The 20,878-nt window shown below is 46.8% G+C and overlaps 1 protein-coding gene across 14 annotated transcripts in view; it reads right to left on the bottom strand.

Annotated features, from left to right (window-relative positions):
- The window catches only part of MEIS2 (Meis homeobox 2), a 304,133-nt gene that overhangs the window by 18,530 nt on the left and 264,725 nt on the right, over positions 1–20,878 (bottom strand). For 10 of the 14 annotated variants that reach the window (XM_085627333.1, XM_085627328.1, XM_085627341.1 and 7 more), the window contains 2 exons: positions 5,709–5,767; positions 1,029–1,139 (listed from right to left, as the gene is read on the bottom strand). In XM_085627333.1, the coding sequence (XP_085483459.1) occupies positions 1,029–1,139; positions 5,709–5,767 (170 nt within the window). The remainder of the gene's footprint in view (positions 1–1,028; positions 1,140–5,708; positions 5,768–20,878) is intronic. The other 4 variants (XM_085627334.1, XM_085627336.1, XM_085627339.1 and 1 more) reach the window with 1 other exon arrangement.

Raw genomic sequence — 20,878 nt, 5'->3', positions numbered from 1 at the left:
TAATAATTCATATTTCACACAACTGACCTCTTACCATTGAATGATCGGACATACTCTGTTTCCTGTCACAGTGTCATTCATGTATTTTTAACAAATAGGAAGCCTAGCACAAATTCCTGGAAATTCTGGGATTTCTACTAAAAGTTGAGCCAGGGAAAATAACTAATGTTTAAAACCGGGATTATGGTCCAATAAAAGGTGTCTAGATTCTGGTGACTTTTGCACAGTCTTCAGCCTTTGGCCTCATGGTTTATCATCATTTCACCAGAACCCCTTGGTATCTTCAGACGACCGTAACACACCCATGAGCCATTGTACATTTTCCATCTCTTTTGCGTCGGTCGCCATCGCGATTCCTGTTTCTATAACCTGTATTTCAGTGGACTGAAGTGTTACCTCTTAATTCAGCCCTGGCAGTGAATTATTGTTTTTCAACCAATGGGAAGCCAAGCTTTTAACAGGTAGTTTAAGAAGGAAAACTGGTAAGCCTGGCCCAACCCCTCCGACTCTCCCAAAATGTTTGGGATACATATATGTGCTGTGTACTATGCTAATTTCAGTTACTGCAGCCCTGACGCAGAAACTGTTACCAAAAATATATAGTTAAAAGGACAGTGCGTGCCCCTCTCTGAATGACCATTCCTTCCTACAAGAGACCTAGTTTACCATTCTTTAAAAACATCTCTGTATATAGAGCGATATCTATTTCCTATCCCCGAAGACCACGACCTCACTAACATGGACAGCACGTGACCTGTCCTGAAGCAGTTCAACACCGGTTGTGATGGCCAAAGCTCTGCTTTAGGTTTGTAAAACTTGGGCCATGTTTAGCGGTACTCGACTCTTCCAAGTCTGAAGACGGTAAAGACAGGAGCCTAGCTCCTCCCAGGGGGCCCTGCTCCAGTGTGTTGACCCTTGAGGGGACATGTCCACTAGACACATGCCATGTGATGGGGCGATTCCTCGCTCAGGGCGCGGACTGTAGAAGGGCGATAAAGTAGGACAAATGACTCGACATGGAGACTCACCTGCGGGTCGGATGCCCATGTGCTGCTGACCATCCAACACAAAGCTCCCCATTGGCTGGCCCTCTGGACTGTAGGCGGCTCCTTGACTCACTGCAGGATCAAGAAGAAAGCCTGGTTGTGGTCAATGGTGGACACAGAGGAGAGAGAGAGAAAGAAGACACACCAAACAATCAGCAATCGTTCCAGTGTCAGACTGAAACAAGCAAGACGCGCGGCGTCAAGTGGGGCGTGGCGCGCAGGGCTTGCATGCGGGGCATTGATCCGGGGGGGGGGGGGGGGGGTCAGGGATCTGCAGAGTCAGCTAAGCGCTATACCTTATGGTGCAATATCGAATGTCTTGTGAGTGGACACCTAGCCCTCATGCAAACGACTGCTCTAGTGCTGCCCTTTGGTGCTCCTGGTGAATAGTGCATGTCTCGTGAGTTAACGCCAGTTCTCACACTAACGACTGTTCTAGAGCAGCCCTCTGTGCTTCTGGTGAGTGGCGCAGGTCTCGTGAGTGAAGACTTGGCTCTTACACCAATGGCAGTTCTAGCTCTGTCCTTCGGTGATCCTGGTGAATAGTGCATGTCTTGTGAGTGAACGTCAGCTCTCACACCAATGGCCGTTCTAGCTCTGTCCTTCGGTGCTCCTTGTGAATAGTGCACATCTCATGAGGTAACGCCAGTTCTCACACCAATGGCAGTTTTAGCTCTGCCCTACGGTGGTCCTGGTGAATAGTGCATGTCTTGTGAGTGAACGTCAGCTCTCACACCAATGGCAGTTCTAGCTCTGCCCTACGGTGGTCCTGGTGAATAGTGCATGTCTTGTGAGTGAACGTCAGCTCTCACACCAATGGCAGTTCTAGCTCTGCCCTACGGTGGTCCTGGTGAATAGTGCATGTCTTGTGAGTGAACGTCAGCTCTCACACCAATGGCAGTTCTAGCTCTGTCCTTCGGTGCTCCTGGTGAATAGTGCACATCTCATGAGGTAACGCCAGTTCTCACACCAATGGCAGTTCTAGCTCTGCCCTACGGTGGTCCTGGTGAATAGTGCATGTCTTGTGAGTGAACGTCAGCTCTCACACCAATGGCAGTTCTAGCTCTGCCCTACGGAGGTCCTGGTGAATAGTGCATATCTTGTGAGTGAACGTCAGCTCTCACACCAATGGCAGTTCTAGCTCTGCCCTACGAAGGTCCTGGTGAATAGTGAATGTCTAGTGAGTGAACGTCAGCTCTCACACCAGCTACTGTACAACAGCAGCCCTCTGGGCTTCCAGTGAATAGCCCATGTCTTGTGAGTGAAGGCCTAGCTCTCACTCCAACCACTACATTAGGGCTGGATACAGATCCTCTTCGGGTAAGGTTCTGGAAATGAGGCATAACACTTATGAAACCATTACAACGCCTATCAACACACAACGCTGGGCAGTGTGCGCTGTGCTTTACAGGCAATACCAGAAGCTAATGTCTCACTGCTGTAGCACATTCCCAGCTCTGTGCCTTGATCATGCTAGCTAGCACCAATACTTGGCGATGCAAGCCTGTAAAGCAGCTGGTCATGCTAGTTATCACTGCAGCTTGGAGTAGACTGGGCACGCTACCTAGCCCTGAAGCTTGCCCATGCTAGTTAGTACCCCGGTTAGGTCATTCTGGCAGCTCAGCAGTTTGATCATGCTAGCTTTCATCGACACTTGTTAATGCTACCTCGCATGTTAGCTTGGCAATGCCAGCCGGCACAGCGGAAGCAGCATGCAAGCTAGCACTGGAACTTGTCCATGTTAGCCGGCACTGCAGGGACGTTGTGGTACCTGGCACTGCCAAAGAGTCTTGCTAGATAGCTGGCCCTCCAGAATGGCCATGCTAGCTAGGTCCCTAGCCAGGCAGCATAGTTAAGTGACCGAATCTAAATTCCAACATGACTGCCTTCACGTAACCTGTGGGTTACACCTTGGCAGCACCCCTATTGACCGATCTCAGCAGCAACAGACAACAAGCATTGGCATAGCCAATAGGTCTCGCTTTGGGACCTTATAAGTGTTTAGCCATGCAACAGTTGCATAACTAAATACTTATAAGGTCCCAAAAGCGAGACCTATTGGCTATGAAAAGAGGCCCTGCGGCCACGAAAGTGAAAGTGATCGCAATCGCGATCAAACATCAAAGCGGCCGCGAAAGTGAAAGTAATCGCGGTAAAGCGCTGCGCGCGCCCGCGCACATGCACTGTAGCTCTAGGCTGGCCTGGTAGCACTTTTTGGAGCCCTCTCAATAAGTCTCGCCAGACCAGCGCATGCGCTGGGTCAGGCGAGACCTAAAAACTCAGAGGGGCATATTTACAAGGTCTGGTGCATCTCTGCAAATCAGCAGGGATGCGCCAGAATAGATGTGACATGCAATTCTACCCTTGCGCCACCGGGGATGTATCGCATTTACAATGCGGTGCACCGTGGCGCAAGGATAGGCAGATGCGTGTTATATCATGTGGCATAAGGGCGGTGCATTGCTAGAGTCCTGTCTCAAGCGCGACAACTCCAGCAATGCTCAGGGGCCGCCCATACTTACTGTGGTGCGTCACTCCTTACGCCTGCTTCAAGCAGGCGTAAGGGTTTGACGCAGCGGCGTCGTAAAACAGACTCAGTGAAATCTTGTAGATTTCACTGCATCTCTTTTACGAGGCTTTCCTGCGACGGGACGCCCACCCTGTGACGGAACGTCCGTGGTGCAGTGCTGTACAATGTGACGCATCTGCCTAGATGCGTCACGTTGTAAATAAGTCGCAACGTGGTGCATGGTTTACGCTGCCGCTGCGTTACAAAAGTGACACAACGGCACCGCGAATGTGGCAAGGGGCTAGTAAATCTGCCCCAGAATTTCTAGCAGGCCTGGTCCTCTGGGAATCCAGACGTCAGATGTGGCTAGTCTATAGAGAAATATATTGGTCTATAACAGGCTGGGGAGGCTGGGGCAGAGTCAGTCATGCAACATACACGCAAAGCATGGTGCGAGGGCATGAAGTCCAACATCTGGCAAATCACAAACTAAATGAACTTACAATCTTCGAACACAACGCCAGGTGATGTAGTGGTTGTGAATAAAGGACTGTGCACAATGCACAGCGAAAGGGCTACACACCCCCAGATTTGGGATGCATCGGAAGCCCAGGACACCCCTGATTAGATGCAAGCGAGAAGCGAGGCACTAGATGCCTCACAATATAACAAACCGCTTGTGGCGTTTGGTACATCTACCCAATTACCAATGCAGCGAGGAAATAAAAAAAAGCAGTTTCTCTAAGAGTCAGGGTGGGAAATCTCCAATTAGGGCCAATTAGTGGAGTTGCGTCCTACAGCAGCCTTCTGGGCACACAAGAAATAGAAGGGGAGAGAGATTTCCCACAATGCTTTGCTGGAGGTATCTATTTAGCAGGTGAATGAAGTCCCCGGGAATAACCCGAGGAGGATTTGCTCAGGCGTGTGCGGGTTTCAGGGGAAGAAAAGATTTGCATTTTATCTCGGCTTTCATGGACCTTTTATGGAAAAGCGGGTGCTGGACAAAGGTGGAGCAGCAAAGAAATGAGGGGCAAGAAATAAAAGAGAGGCATGATGGGAATTGAACTCTGAAGGCCTGGGACTTGCAGAAACGAGAGGCATGATGGGAAAGGAACTCTGAAGGCCTGAGACTTGCAGAAACGAGAGGCATGATGGGAAATTAACTTTAAAGGCATGGAATTTGCAGAAACAGGAGGCATGATGGGAAAGAACTTTGAAGGCCTGAGACTTGCAGACACGAGAGGCATGATGGGAAAGAACTCTGAAGGCCTGAGACTTGCAGAAACGAGAGGCATGATGGGAAAGGATCTCTGAAGGCCTGGGACTTGCAGACACGAGAGGCATGATGGGAAAGGATCTCTGAAGGCCTGAGACTTGCAGACACGAGAGGCATGATGGGAAAGGATCTCTGAAGGACTGGGACTTGCAGAAACGAGAGGCATGATGGGAAAGGAACTCTAAACTGAGACTTGCAGAAACGAGAGGCATGATGGGAAAGGATCTCTGAAGGCCTGAGACTTGCAGAAACGAGAGGCATGATGGGAAAGGATCTCTGAAGGCCTGAGACCTGCAGAAACGAGAGGCATGATGGGAAATTAACTTTAAAGGCATGGAACTTGCAGACACGAGAGGCATGATGGGAAAGGATCTCTGAAGGCCTGAGACTTGCAGACACGAGATGCATGATGGGAAAGGATCTCTGAAGGACTGGGACTTGCAGAAACGAGAGGCATGATGGGAAAGGAACTCTAAACTGAGACTTGCAGAAACGAGAGGCATGATGGGAAAGGATCTCTGAAGGCCTGAGACTTGTAGAAACGAGAGGCATGATGGGAAAGGATCTCTGAAGGCCTGAGACCTGCAGAAACGAGAGGCGTGATGGGAAAGGATCTCTGAAGGCCTGAGACCTGCAGAAACGAGAGTCATGATGGGAAAGTAACTCTAAACTGAGACTTGCAGAAACGAGAGGCATGATGGGAAAGGATCTCTGAAGGCCTGAGGCTTGCAGAAACGAGAGGCATGATGGGAAATGAACTCTGAAGGCCTGAGGCTTGCAGAAACGAGAGGCATGATGGGAAAGGATCTCTGAAGGCCTGAGACTTGCAGACACGAGAGGCATGATGGGAAAGGATCTCTGAAGGCCTGAGACTTGCCTGCTCTATTCGACTGGTCGATCATGGGCTGTACTATTCTTCTTCTGGCGTTTATAAACCTAAAACAGAGGAGAGAAGAAAAAAAAACATGTATTTTATAAGTCGATTTGTTTTTTCAAAAAACGTTTAATGCTAAAAAGCAGCTGTTTGAGCCCAGTGGTAACCACATCTGCAGTCCCAAGGGTGGCTGCGTACCTGCTACACCCAGTTCAGCCAGTCGTGTTGAGGCTTGTAGGCGAACCGTGCCTACTGCCCCCGCCTCAAGCTCATCCACATGAAATCTGAGCTGCACTGGTTTGTTGGGGGGGGCGAGGGGGCATGTCATTTTCAGGTCTTGGGGGGCCCAGGGCTAGACACATATTGGGGAACCCTCTATGCAACAAATTTGAATTGTATTACCCATTTCCTGATGACTCTTGTCCTCCGTGATTCTGAACAATACAAATATATATATATATACATACATGTCAAACTTAAACAGCATCACACAAATGTTGAAATAGGTCTTCCCCGGGACTCCAAAAATCATTAGGATGATAATGAGTAGAGAGACAGCGTGAGGGTAGAGGTGTGGAGAGAGAGAGAGAGAGAGAGAGAGAGACAGAGACAGAGAGAATAGAGAGAATAGAGAGAGAGAATAGAGAGAGAGAGAGAGAGAATAGAGAGAGAATAGAGAGAGAATAGAGAGAGAATATATATATACAAAGTTCAAATAAAAGTTCCTCAGACAGCCCCTTGGAGGGGGGGAGGGCGTCGCAATTGACCACTTTACCCATGCCTTAAACATCGGGAGTCCTACAACAGTTGTTGATAGAGAGACTGTGATGGATAGTTCTGTGTAGAAATGTTTATGATTTTGGGACTTGCACTGCTTTGAAAGACTTGCCAGGCATTGCCCACATCAGCAAATTTGACTGATCCAATCCCACCGGCCTTCCACTAGGCCGAGGCCTGTCCGATAAATCCAGTGATCATCTCATGTAACCCAAGGTCCTCGTATAACAAGGTAGGGTGAACAGATACCTCCACCTCGGATGTCTCGTGTCCAGTCCAGCTCTTTCATTTAACATAGCAGAGCATTCTGGGACTTGAAGTCATGGCGCAGTTCAACTGGACCGACTACCGGAGTAGAAGCATTTGTAAAAGGAAATCTAAGGACTGACATGGAGAAATTGGGTAACCATAACTCTATGAAGAGATTCCCAGCAGCTCCACGTGCAGAACATCAAACTTCCTCCTCCGGGCTTTCAATTATCATCTCAGTGCATTCTGGGAGCTGTGGGCTTTGGTTCCAGGCTCACACCGGGCAACCAACAGGAGTTTGCACAAGAAAAGCTCAGGATTGGAAACATGGTGTCCAACCAACATGGAGTCATCTGTCTACCTTACGTAGGCACAGAAGTCAATAATACACTGCATACAGTAACATAAATAAACGAAAAAAAAGCCCCCAAAACGTGGATAAAATGTTTGTGCAAAAATGACAACAAGCAAAAACATATTTGCTAACTTGGCTTCATGACGTGTGGCTTTCATTCAGTCATGTTTTGTCAGCTAAGATTGATGGAACTCGAAAGGCCCTTTTTACAAAGTGAAACATGAAACGACAAGTCCCAGAAAGCTGAGGACCTGGATAAAACCCAAGGTCAAAGTGAACGTCGCTCTCTGGACAAGGGGATGCTTGGCAGCCATGTTGGAGTATCTGGACACCGGGAGAGCAGTCCGTGGAAATCACCCCTTCATCTCCAAAACATGACAACCCAATAAAGAACAGACCTTTCATTTCAAAGGTACGTATTTTTTTTTTAAGTTTTGTTATGTGCTGTGAGCGCTCATGTGCCCTAGGTCCACGTGTGTGAGCCACTCAGCCAGACCAGGTATTTTATTTGCACTCTGCTACTTGGAGTCCGGTTTAGTTATTAAAAATTCAGCGAGTAAAAGTACCGCTCTGCAAAAGGAGGAATGTCTGGCAAAGCTAGTAGGTCTCACCATGGCAAGTTGGTGAGATTGTTTGGATTTTTTTTTTTACTGTTTATTGCAAGCATGTTCCACCCAAAAAAAAAAAAAAAAAAAAAGAAGATAGAAAGCTTGTTGCTGCCTTTAACATGACAGTCATATCCTTGCAATAAACATTTTAAATGTGTGTGTATATGTGTGTAATATATATATATATATATATACACACACACACACACACACACACACACACACACACCCCTACACACAACTTTAATAGAACAGTACGGATGCTTCGTCTGAGGTAGCTGTATGTATAGCAGGCATAGGAACCATTTTTATTTTAGTGCACATCACTACAAAATGTGATGCGTGGTGCTGGAAACAAAAAGGTACCGTTAGCACTGAATTACTGCAGCTGGAAGAAATAGTTAAAGATACAAGGACGGTTGATAAATGGAAAGAAAAAAAACACATTAGCCATTTGAAGTATCGTCCAGTCAGGTCCGACACTTAAGTACAGTTTGGTCGGAAATAGAAAAGTGATGAGGCGAAGTGATGTCACTCCGAGGGCAAGAGTCCATGGCTCAAGTGAGCTGACCCCTTGACCCCCGCTGTGGGTGGTGCGCAGAAGCAAAAGGGTATATCTGAACGGACCAATGGCTGAAGAGGGCTGACCAGAGGCCCACTGTATATGTTTTATTTAGGATCGTTTTAAAATTATTGTTATACGAGGTTTGAATGCCAGCTAAAGCTGTCTCTAGGCCAAGCCAGGCCTAAAACACAGCTGATCTATTCAGGCACGCCCCTAGGAAACACGGGAGCTCCGAGTTTCTTTAGGGTCACTTCAAAGCGCTACATTGACTGGGTTTTGGTGGACGGTAGTCACGGACTGGGGTATTTCAGAGGCTCTGCGGATCGGAGTAGGGCGCAGAGCTTGTATTTTCGGCCAAAAGTTCTGCTTTGAACAAGAAAGCAAAAAGGACACGTTATAAATCACATGTCCTCCCTTTTATCAGAAGAAAAGGGTGCCGCATTAAAGTGGGTCCGTTGAGGGGGGCCAGCTCCCCTCAGCTGGCCCTAAATAGGATGCAGGCTGCGCCATTAGGCACTCTTATCCCTCAATGTGGGCCTCCGAAGTTTTATCACTGACCAGCGGCCGGGAGCGAGGCGGGCCCAGAGAGGCCTGCAGCTTCCAGCCTGTTAAACGTGGGGGTCATTCAAAGGTCAAACCGGGAGGGGCAGGAATACGTCGCTTGGCCACCCAGGGGCGTATTACAAGCTCCTTGCGCCGCCGGTGCCTCACTTTTATAATGGAAAAAGTGACGTACAGGCGGCGCAAGGGGCTTGTAAATAAGCTCCTCGGTGTGTAACAGCCGGGGGCGGTTAGTGTGCACGGACATGGACGCATAAAAACCCTTTAAACCATTCGCGTCGCAAGCGAAGACATGATTCAGATTCACAGCTGCCGCTTTCCCACCGTCATGTAGTCTTGGCGCTATGGACAGCATCATGTTGCACTCTGGTATTCGTAGTTTCATTCTGAACACTGTCAGTATGGCTCGAAAATCCCGACTCAGAGTGCTGGTGGCGTATGGTGACCTCACACATGGCCTGGGGCCACCTGACACCTTTGTAGCGCCTGCTTTCCTTTCTTTTGCACCTGCTGCCGTCATGACCGCTGTGACCAGAGAGAGCAAGGGCAAGCGAGGGCAGCGGCTGCTACCCCTGACGATCCCTGGCATCTCTGAAGAGACCGCCGGAGGTCGGCTCTCTCCTTCACGCAACCCAGGTAAGGCTGCTTTCAATGTGACTAGTAATAGTGCCTGCAATTTATCATAGTGCCTTAACTTCCAGTTTATGTGCATTAAAATGCAACTAAATATTAAAAAGGATTAATACGTGTCTCTCCTTCTTCTGCCGCTGTGATCTAAGGTTATGAGACGGTGGTGGTGACAGAGTCCTTAAGTTTCCTTACTACATCAGATACTGGAAAACTGGAATTTAGGATAAACATGTCTACAAGTTCCACAATGCAGAGGAAACATCTGGACGGGGTGTTTTATTCAAACATGGAATTTTTAAGCTTGCAAACTCTGTAGTCAGTCAAGGTAGGGGTAACTGGACAGCAGTATGGGGCAGGGTCAAAACGAAATGCCACCAAGATGACAGTATTGCTGCAACGCTTCCGAATTAATAAATGATCACCGCAAGATGTCTAATAAATATTCTAAACTTTAAAAAAAAACATACCGAAAATCAGCAGAAATAGGGAAGACGAGGGTTCAGGAAAACAGAAAAACGGCAAGAAAAAAGAGGGGAAGGAAGTGGGAAAATATGCAAAAAGGATTACGACTTTAAGGAAAAACGAGCAATAAATTAAAAACAGTTAGGAAAAACGTATTGCGTCGGTGGGGGTAGCTTGAGGGGCTAAAAAAAAAAGTCAAAGTAAAGAGAATTAAAGAAAAATAGAAGACAAAAAAGAAGTAAATAATGTGCTTGAAAAGATTACTAATGAATTAAATTTGTGTTGCTATGGTGTGTGTTTGTAGTAGGTTTGTGCATTTTTTTTATTCTGCCCACGACATTATCAAAATTTGCAATTTTGCGCCAAATAAAATTTGTCCAATTTCACAAAATTCACGTGTGTAAATTTTAGACTGCTTTGAATAAATAAATGTCATACGATATATACATTCTCGTGGAACTAATCCCCTTGCCAGTTTCATGACTGACTTTTGAACGTGAGGTATGTCCACGTGTTCCATTTTCACACGAGAAAAGCACAGTGATGTTTGCACATTGTATGCGCATCACGCAATTTGCGCAACACTACTACATTCGTGCACGTAAACATGGATGGAGTGATCTGGTAATCGTATTTGTAAAGTCGAATTCTAGAAACGGTAATTATGAACATACCACGGCTAACCTGTTTTTAATAGAAAGTTAGGAAAAATCTGAAATGTTAACAAAAATGAAGGCTTGTTTCACCACTCACAGAAACCCGAGGGGCTCCCATATTAATTTCAACGTATTAGAAACAAGAAAGACGAAGCATAAAAAGATGTGGGAGAACATTTCAAAAACCATTCCCAGCCAGCGCCTGGTTTCAGCTTCCTGTGGAAACACAAAAATATTCCGCTCGCCGCAGCTAGGTGGCAGCCTTCCATTACCGCAAACACGTCGGAGGCCGAAAAGGAGTTTCAAATCTGTCTCAAGGAGCTCTTTGGCTGCTGTGACAGAACGAAATCTGGGCGCCTAAAAACTGAAACGAGCCAGCCCGACCTTTAAAAAAAGGCACCAGTGTCATAGCTGCCAAGTGGTACATGTCCTATTTCACACTCCCTAACAGTAAGGTTACCACATCACTCCATGTCACGAAGGACATGATGCTCCGGCCCAAGGCTTTTTTTGTTTTAATACAAACTACCGTTGTGGTGTGTGCTCCTCCGCCTGGAATAACTGGAGTGACTCTTGACTACAATTCCCAGAATGCATCACCCTGTAAAATGAAACCCCTGCGTCCTTAGTGGCAGGTAATTTTCTGAAACCTTATGCGGTTGGCTGCTCTTCTAGCCAATAGCGCGTTGTATTCCGGCGCTCGTACCTTCACATGTCGCATGGCAAACAAGGGCTTAAAATGGCAGCATGGTATGTCTGACACCTGGCTAAAGAAATACAGAACTGGCTGGACGCTTTACCTATGACGCGGAGAACATAATTATGCAGGAGGAGGAGACCAAGGGCATCTTAAGGATTTAGGGGCCCTGGGCAAACGTATTTTGGGGGCCCCCGTTTGGAACAGCTTTGAATTTATGATCCAGTTTCAGCTCTTTCATGCCCTCTTTGGCTAGTCATGGAGTGCACAGGCACACTCGTCCAAATTCTGAATGTGTTTGTATGCAGTATTCAGGGATATGCCCTGCAGCATCACCACATATCCTCTCTTCTGCTCCGTCCTCAACAGCACAGACTCCCAGAATCCACTGCGACCAATCCCGACACTGCTCTCATGCTGCTGGCAGCATGAAAGCGTCTGCATTGGCCTGAGCGCCGATGATGTGCGCTCCCAGTAAAACTGGGAGCCTGTGCCTGCTGCCTCCAACTCGGCAACGCAGCTCGGGTTGGAGAGAGCTCAGTGCGCATGTCGGTCTGGCCGTCCTGAAATGGCCTGGCAAATCGACATGCACACTGACAACAACGCCCTGCCCACCACTCCCCCCTTCATGACGGCCCTGAATTAGGCTCCGCCCCAAAGATTCGGCTATTGAAAGAAAAATAAAATAATTAACACTTTTATTACCGTGTTCTTTTTAAAATGTTGAGGCTGGAATGGGAGGCAAAGCTCCTCTGCCGTAGTGGAGGAGTCACCTGACACCGGGGCACATGTAATAGGGGCCCAAAGGGCCAGTGAGGGGGGGGGGGGATGTTATAGAGGGTTACTTCAGGTTTCATTATAAATACTGCAATTTTGAGCTAAAATAACTGATCAGGGAACAGACACAGCCTGCTGAAGAGAAGGCTGGGGTTTTCTGATACTGGCTCGTAGACAGAAGGCCTACTCAGTACTGTAAACAACACACCAGTGTGGCCGCAACACCACGTCCCATGTGTCGGTGTGAAAGGAGGCGGAAGAAGCAGTCCATTCACCAGGGGTGTCATTTGTACCTGAAAAAAGAGCTTTAAATTACCTGTGCATACTTTGTGTGTTTTTTTGTGATTTGCGAAGCACGTAAACGCATGAGCTGTGCACGCACACGGTGCAAAAAGAAATACATGTGTAAAGCCAGAGTTCGAGTATCCCCGGTGCACATATCTGCATCTCAGTCAAAGGCTTTGCCTCACAACAATGCACCTGCATTCCAGTTTACCCCTCCATAAAATCAAGGCTTCACATACCACACTGCAGAGAAAGACCGTAAACCGGAGCAGCGCAAACGCACGCGCCCGAAAATCTGAAGCGCGCTTTAAACCACGCACATGCATTTTAAAATCCGGATAAGGCCATTAGGCACCCGCAGGGGTGGTTGGTTAGAGCACTAGTCACGGATACAATCAAACACACGAAAGGTGATGAGAGGCTGCTTGCGATAAATCTTACCACTGACAATCGCCCTCGCTGCTTCCCAGTCCAACCCACACCTCAGTTTGGACCCTGCCGTATCCAAATCAGTCTTGACCCTGCTCCGACAGGGTGGGGCCTGGTGCATTTGGCGGGCACTCGACCCGGAAGCACATTAAGTGCTGCGGCCCCACCATGATCCAATCGCTGCCCACCAAACAGCGGTGCGGCGGTGCATCACGCCACTCACCCCCCCAGCCGAGGAGCCAGCAAAGCTGTCCTATGTGCACATGGGGGTGGGGTGCTTTGGCAATAGGAACAGTCCAGCCAGAACTGCCAGGCCAGGTCCTCCCTGAACCAGAACACAAGCAACTCTGGACCGGTTTCACCCTAGTTATGGGCTCATCAGCCAGGCATAGCTTGGTTCCAGCGGCACAGTGAGCATGGGACCCACGTCTGGGCATCCCTTGTCACTCGGGGCATTACATAAAACACACATGCTTGCCATAAGCCTAGCCCCTGGAACGCTGCCGCGAGCGATGGCCGGTGGTTAGACTTATCGCAAGGGTTCCGCCCGTCGCCTTTGTGTGTTCATGGAAACTCCGTGCAAACATGCCGAAATGCGCACATTCATACAACATTGAGCAGTCCAACCTATCACAGTGCATGTTCCACACATTTCTACATCTGACTTACATCAGAATGTGCCAGGCACGTGTACACCAAAGTTTCAATGCTGCACAGGGGGTGTGCAGAGAACAGGAACACTTTTAAACCAGTGCAAAAAAGTGCATTTGCAGAAAATTGCACACGTCCTGATTTCAGAGCAACACCAAAGCCTCAAATCAAGAACCCATTAAAACCTTATGTTCAACTTGAGGTGCAAAGGACTTTTTATTAGTGCAAGGAGTTTACGAAATGGGACCAACTGGTCGCAAACCAATTTACTCGTGCAAATGTTGGCACACAACGGCCTAGTACTGCACAAGGAGTTAATCCGACTCCAGGGCTGAGAGGAGGGCACTCCGGGCATTGGATGCCCTGACAAGCGGGGAAACCCCACAAAAACCCCTACATTGGGGCTGATCGGAAACACGCTTGTGCAGAGGCAGGAATAAACACCTTCTATGGTGAGAAAGAAGCTCCCACAGAAGGGGTGTGGGGGAAGGGGAAATGATCTATCGGCAGGGCAAACAATTTTCCAGTTATTAATAAAAAATGTAAAAAAGAAACTGCTCAAAAGTGATTTTTTTTTGCTTGTTCAAATGTGTGAGGTCAGACAGCCCCTTTGCACAGTTACAATTGTGAGTTCCCAAACGTTTCCCAGACATACACCTGGCGACTTTCTAATGCCTCGATGTCCAGATGTGTACATCCGGGTGAAATCCTTAATTTCAGGTATCTGCAGTTTTTGGCCTTTCCGTTTGTAAAGTAGGTCTCTGGCAGCAACGTAAGTTGAGGGAGTCAGCCACACGGCAACAATAATAGCCACTAGGTGTTTGTGACTCTAGAATGTTTATTCAAGAAATTCCCAACATCCAAGACGTCCTGTCCCCTCACTCACCATCAGGGTTCCTCTCAAGGGCCTCCTCGTTCATGGAAACCCAAAACCTGCCATGGCCGGAAGGCAGGGCTCTGCTATTCAGCGTTATCTCGCGCCCTTCCTTGGGAGAGCTGACTTGTCCATCAACCGGGCAGTCCACCCGGGGTCACCAGGGGTCAGCTGGCAGGACGAGTCACTTACTGCTCTGATGCCAAATACGCCAGGGACACTTTTGGGGGTCCCATGAGCCAGCTCCAAGGAATCAAGCCAAGAGGGTGAGCATTGTGGGCTACTCAACAGCACCCCGATAGAAATGCTGTCCGAGGCCTGCTTGCTAGAAACAAAGGTACATTTGCGTCAACAGCTGAAAGAATCCAAGCATCGATCCCTAACACAAAGTGGGGCTCACAGGTATTGGAAAGGCAGGCGTGTGCAAAAATGTGGACGCTGTCAAAGCTTTGTTGAATTTCTAAGCACATTGGCAAATGCATTCGGAATGTTTCTCTAAATCAATCCTCGCGACATAAAATTGTCTCGAAACGTAATGTTTCGCAAATGTAGAGAAAGCATAAGACTTTGCCACTTATGTTGCAAACCTATCAACAGGAATTTGGAAAAGCTGCAAGAATAGACTAACTTCACGCAAACCTAGCTATCACCAGGAAGAAGTGCAAACAAACAGAGAGATGTGGTTAACTAGCAAATCCCGGCTTCCTATGTTGGCTACATTCTGATCCTGGGCGAAGCACGCTATATCGCCCTGCCTCTCGCTCATTTCTGCCAAGATTCGGTTCGCTTTTAGAAGACAGAATATACACCAGAGGAAAAAAAAACTCTAAACACCTCAGAATAGCCTGAAAATATGTCCTTTTATAAAAACGATTGAGAAAAAAGTGACAGTGAAGTGGCCTGGGTGTGTCAACGCGGCTGACATAGTTCCTAATCGATGACGAGGAATTCCTCAGCCCAGGCGCCCCTTCCAGCTATCAGGACAGGGCCCCAGATAGGGGTTTCTTTGCTCTGTCAAGCTTCCTGTAAATGTTGTTCCTGCCAGGGCCTGACCCGGCCTGTGTGTGGCAGGCCTGTATCAGCTAAAAGTGTAGGCCAATAGAGATTATCGGAAAGGGCTGATTAGGCGGTTCTGCGGCCTCCCGTGAGCTGCTAATGGTGTGTGCAGATGGCAGGGCCGGCCTGATAGGAGCATGGACCTGCCTGTTATCACCCCACCTCGCTTCCTCCCGCCCCTCCCCCTCTATGTACTAATATTTGACCATCTCCGGGTACACGCCGAGGTTAGTTTAGCACCCCCACCTCTAGTCAGTCCTGGGGTTCTGATAGTTCGTCCCTCGGCGCTCCCAGAGCTGTGAGCCATGGGCAGGGCCACTGGAATTATGCGGCAGGAGAGGGCCAAATTATGCAGGTTTGAGTAAATTATGTAGCAAGAAAAGGCAAATTATGCAGCATATATTACTTCATTATTTTGTCATTTTTACACTTGTTAACACTGTCTGGGCCTTAGTTGCACCTCTTTAGCACCAGTTTAACACCCAAATATAGCAATAAGATACAAAAAGGTGACCAGTCAAAGTTTGCAAAGTGCTTTCCACGGCGCTGCAACGCGTCATTGCGTTTTTCAGTAACTCGAACCGTTTGAGCTTCAATATATTCTTTGTTATGTTATGGAGCAGATGATGTTTTATGTGGCAAATGCGGTAAATCTATAATTACGTGGAAACATTTGCGGCCACACAATCGCATAATTCTAGTGGCCCTGGCCATGAGCTGGGATGCAATCGACACGGGCCCGCAGCACTGCTTTAACCAGGAGCGACTGCTACAGGTTCAAGTCACAAATGTTTGTACTAATCAAACCTGCACTCTGTCCAGGTGGGGGGGGGGGGGGGGGAGTGTAGGAGGGGGCAGAACAGGTTCAAAACAACACTATTTGTTTAGATTTATGTGACGATGAACTACCACCAAAATGACACATTTTGGCTCCGTCGTATGTGCGGATCTGGCACGACCGAAACATCACGATTTGCTTAGTTTTTAATTAATAACTGGCAGGACCAATATAACACGATTTCACCACTTTTAAGTGAAGAGCTGACAGAATAACACCATCCGCTAAGTTAATTTTTTTTTGTGCATTTAAATATTTCAATTACTAACACGGAACATCTGTTGTCCCCATTTTATTTATTTAAATCAAATATTTTTTAGACGCTGGAAAAAGGGCCCCCCTGAAAAAGTGGTTGTCAAAGTACGGCCCGGAACACCTTCTCTTGCGGCCAGGGACGGACTAGGAACGCAAACTGGCCATGGCAATTGAGTTGACTGGCTGTGCGAGGGGGGGGGGGGGGGGGAGGGTCAAAAACACTGCAGCTGCTTTTGTTACAGGGGGCCAATATTACCTGCCTCTGGTAACACAACCAGCCCCCCAGGGGTCAAAAACCAGCCCCCACCTTGGCGGCCCACCGGGGAAACACCCGGTGCCTGCTACGGACAATCTGGCCCTGCTTGCAGCCCGTATATCTTCCTCCGACTCCCATCGTAAGCCAAGAGTTGCAGCAGAGAAGTGTGGTTGAGTGCCAATCTCTTTGTTGCTGGCGTTAGCCAAGTAACCTCGTTTTGTAATTCTGGGCTTGCTTTCTTTAGTTAGTGAAGCTTGTTTTATGAGCAGGGCTGACCTGACAAATGATTGTAGAATCAAAGCCCTGAAACAAAAACTGATGTTGGAACGGTATGTTTTGTCCTACTTTGCTAATCAGCTTTGTTTCTACAGCCAGTCTAGCTTGTACTTTCTGCAAGGCAGCCCTGCTCATGCCTGAAGAGTGCGTAAGAGGGTATAAGCACCGTGATTGCGAGTATGATGGGCCAGGGTCAGTGAGTGTGCGGAGGCGGTCAGTTAGGTAGCTAAAGAGAACAAAATAAACTGTAGCTAAAATGAGGTCTTTAACCTGCATGTAACTGTTTATAAAATGTAACAGACACCTAAACTGAACAAGCATTGGCAAAGCCATTAGGTCTCATTCATGAAACCTATTGGCATCATTCACTATACTGTACTGGTTAATCCCTTTATCAGACACAGATATTTTCTTCTGAACTTTTACACACCTGGATACTGTGCTACTTGCTTAACCAGTCCAGGCCACCCCAACCTTTAATTCTCTTATGTGTCTGGGCTTGCTGTGCCTGCACCTATTGGCGTTGGCAATTATTTTTAGCGATGAAGTATATGCAACAAGGCTATAAATATTGTTTAAAAAGGCAACGACTTGAGTGTCACGTCATTTTGTAGGCGAACACTAACATGGATGCCTGCGCCTACAAACTGAGGTGAGGTTTTTAAAAAAAAAAAATTGTATTTACCAATCCCAGACGCATTTGTAAATAAAATGCATGTGAAATCCACTTTTTTGGTATTGCACTAACGTGCTTTTTTGAAACCGGGACAATGTGCCTTCTTTTAAAGTAAACCCCAGGCAAACAAGGGAGTGAGACAGGGTGGGCAGTGCCAGCGCATTGATGCGGCCCTCGGGGACAACCCAAACTCTACTTTTTGGCCCCAGAGAAAATGTTTGCGAATACCCATGATCTAAACTGAACTTGCATGCATGGGCGCGGCGGGGGGGCGCAGGTCTCAAACTCCACTGCGAGACACAATGTACCGTCAAACCACTAAACACCCTGCATTCATGCAGATTAGGCAGGACGGTCAAACAGCGCCCTCCCCTCACAAGGAGAACCAAAACCTTCCACACTGCCAACCACCCCACCAATGTAATCCAGGTAGGAACCTTCCCAGTAGGAAACCTCTGCTGAGTGAATCACAACCACAGACCAGAGTATGTCCAAAGCGGCCAGAGGCCAAACCATTGGTGAACACAGCATTTTACAAAAACACACCAACATTACACAGCATGTAGTCAAGGCCAGTAGAATTATTCGGCTCTGCAGCTGTAGCGTTTTCTGCTTCATTGTGGGTTTACCACACTCACCAGATAATTCACCACTCACTACATAATATGCAAACTTTAAAAAAATGTCTTTGGGTGAACAAATCAAAAGATTCTAAACCGAGCACCAAACCTGGTTCCACACAGTGAGAGACCACCTCCAGGGCTGACATGGCCACCTTAAAATGCTGGTGTTGATTGATTCTGCTTATAAACTCAAACGAAGGCTGTGAAACTTTTCATAGACAGTAGTAACGTGTGCGAACACAACAAAATAGCAAACTAATAGTATCACAGAAACTGACACTTTATGGCATATGATTTTACTCTTTTTGTTGCGTATTTATTCAACCTATCACATAACTTGGGCTGCCACTGTCGCATCATTTCAGCGGCCCTGCTTGTGGTGCAAACATAATTCAAATTGACATATGAGCGCTTTACATAGTTAAAGAAGCTGAAACAGCAGTCGGGAAAGCTGGAAAAATACAGACATTCTATTGTTTAAATCATTTTCCGCATAATAATTAGACACACTTGTTCCAAGAGTCAATACTACGTATGAGGGAGAGTGAACGGATGGAAAGGTATTCGCAAATATGCACAGTTGCACGTTTTGACACAGAACACCATATTTGTGCTGATAATGAGATATGGTCGTCCTGTTGTCTAGTGCGTCATTCACCCTGTAACAGATTTTATGAGGAACTGCTTCACATTTGATTACATGGTAGTTTTCTCCTTGTGTTTGCTTAGTTTTCCTCCAACAACAATATCAACGTTGTGCAGCGAAATTGAAAAAGACAGTGATTCATATCAGCAAATCTTTTGTATGAATACCAGATTAGGTTTCCATGACAGAAAATCACACAGAGAAGGAACTCGAAATGACGATCACCTGGTCTGACGTTGGCAAATTTCATAGTTTAGGTGGCTGGACAAGTTGAAAGCTGCTAATAAATCGTCTTGCTTAGCTTTTTATGGTAGAGTAGGGGCGCTCGGGAGAAAGTTGTAACTAATAAAATGGCTGCCGGGCTATAGTCAGATTGTAGGATTGCAGCGAGGATCAGCGGAAACAAAGACAACGCGCTCAGTTTCAAGTGAGGATCAAAAGTATCAATATAAGACAACACACTCAGTTTCAGGAGAGAATCAAAAGAATCAAAATAAGACAAGCGGCTCAGTTTCAAGTGAAAAAATACAAAAAATGACAATGTACTCCGTTTCAACTGAGAATCAAAAGTATCAAAATAGGACAACAAGCTCAGTTTCAGGTGAAAATCAAAAGTATCAAAATAGGATAAGCAGCTCAGTCCCAAGTGAGGAACAAAAGTATCAAAATAAGAAAAGGCACTCTGTTTCAACTGAGAATCAAAAGTATCAAAATAAGACAACAAGCTCAGTTTCAGGTGAGAATCAAAATGAAAAAAAAGACAAGTGGCACAGTTCCAAGTGAGGGTCAAAAGTATCAAAATAAGACAATGTGCTCAGTTTCAAATGAAAAATACAAAATATAACAGTGCGCTCAGTTTCAAGTGAAAATCAAAAGTAACAAAATAAGGCAAGTTCCAAGTGAGGGTCAAAAGTATCAAAATAAGACAATGTCCCCAGTTCCAAGTGAGGATCAAAATAAGACAATGCGCTCAGCCCCAAGTGAGTATCAAAATAAGACGGGCATCTCCGGTCCAAGTGAGCAAAAAAGTATCAAAATAAGACAATGCCCAGTTCCAAGAGAGGGTCACAAGTATCAAAGAGAGACAATGACCCCAGTTCCAAGTGAGGGATGTTGTTGTTTTAATTGCTTTGTCTGTGATGTATGCACATTGTTTTGATGTTCTTGGAAGCCGGACCGAGTTGGCATTTGAGTTGCGCTACATAAATAATAAAAGAAATGGAGTAAATGCGGTCTCTTATCACATCAAGGTTTGAGGTTTGGCCAGGACATGACGTCGGCACAATTTTCACTGAATACAAAAACAAACATCTCACTTAAGTGATAAAATGACCCATGAAAATAGTCAAACTATTGCAAAAAAGGTGCATTCTGGGATACATGTTTTTCTAGACAGGTGACACTTAGATTATTTTTCATGTTTAGGCAGCAAATGCAGAAAGTCCTAGCGCTCGGTGTGCAACAGGTTGACCTGCAATCAGTGCACACAGAGTGAGGCCTCCTCTTCTGACTCCATTGTAAACCTTCCTCATACGAGGTGCTTGACCGGAGTCATTTATTTCACTACGACTTTGGAGCAGGGATTCATTCTGAATTGGGTTTCCAGTTACAAGTGCAAAGTATTGTTCTGAATCAGAAGCGATCCTCCGAATTTGGGATCATTTGAAAATGCATTTCAACCTTAAACTTGTAAAGTTTGAGAATGAAGAACATGGAAGGTAAAGTAGGCTGAAAGCAGGATTAAACTGAAGACGAACTCAACAAATCCCAACTTCAGAAGAAAAGGTGACCAAATACAGAACAGCGGGTACCCCCTCTGCACCCTGAGGGGTACATCTGCCCTTTTAAGCACACCCTAGGCGGTGGGCATGGAATTGGTGGAGAAACATCTCCCCTCTCTACCAAAGTGCAGTGCCCACTCGGCTAGACTTTGTGGTGGAACGGCCCTTCAATCGAGGGCATATGTATGAC

Source organism: Triturus cristatus, chromosome 9 (genome assembly GCF_964204655.1).
Source record: "Triturus cristatus chromosome 9, aTriCri1.1, whole genome shotgun sequence".
NCBI classification, from domain to species: Eukaryota; Metazoa; Chordata; class Amphibia; order Caudata; family Salamandridae; genus Triturus; species Triturus cristatus.
The sequence above is the reverse complement of the archived record's forward strand: the minus strand, read 5'-3'. Positions and strand labels throughout refer to the sequence as shown.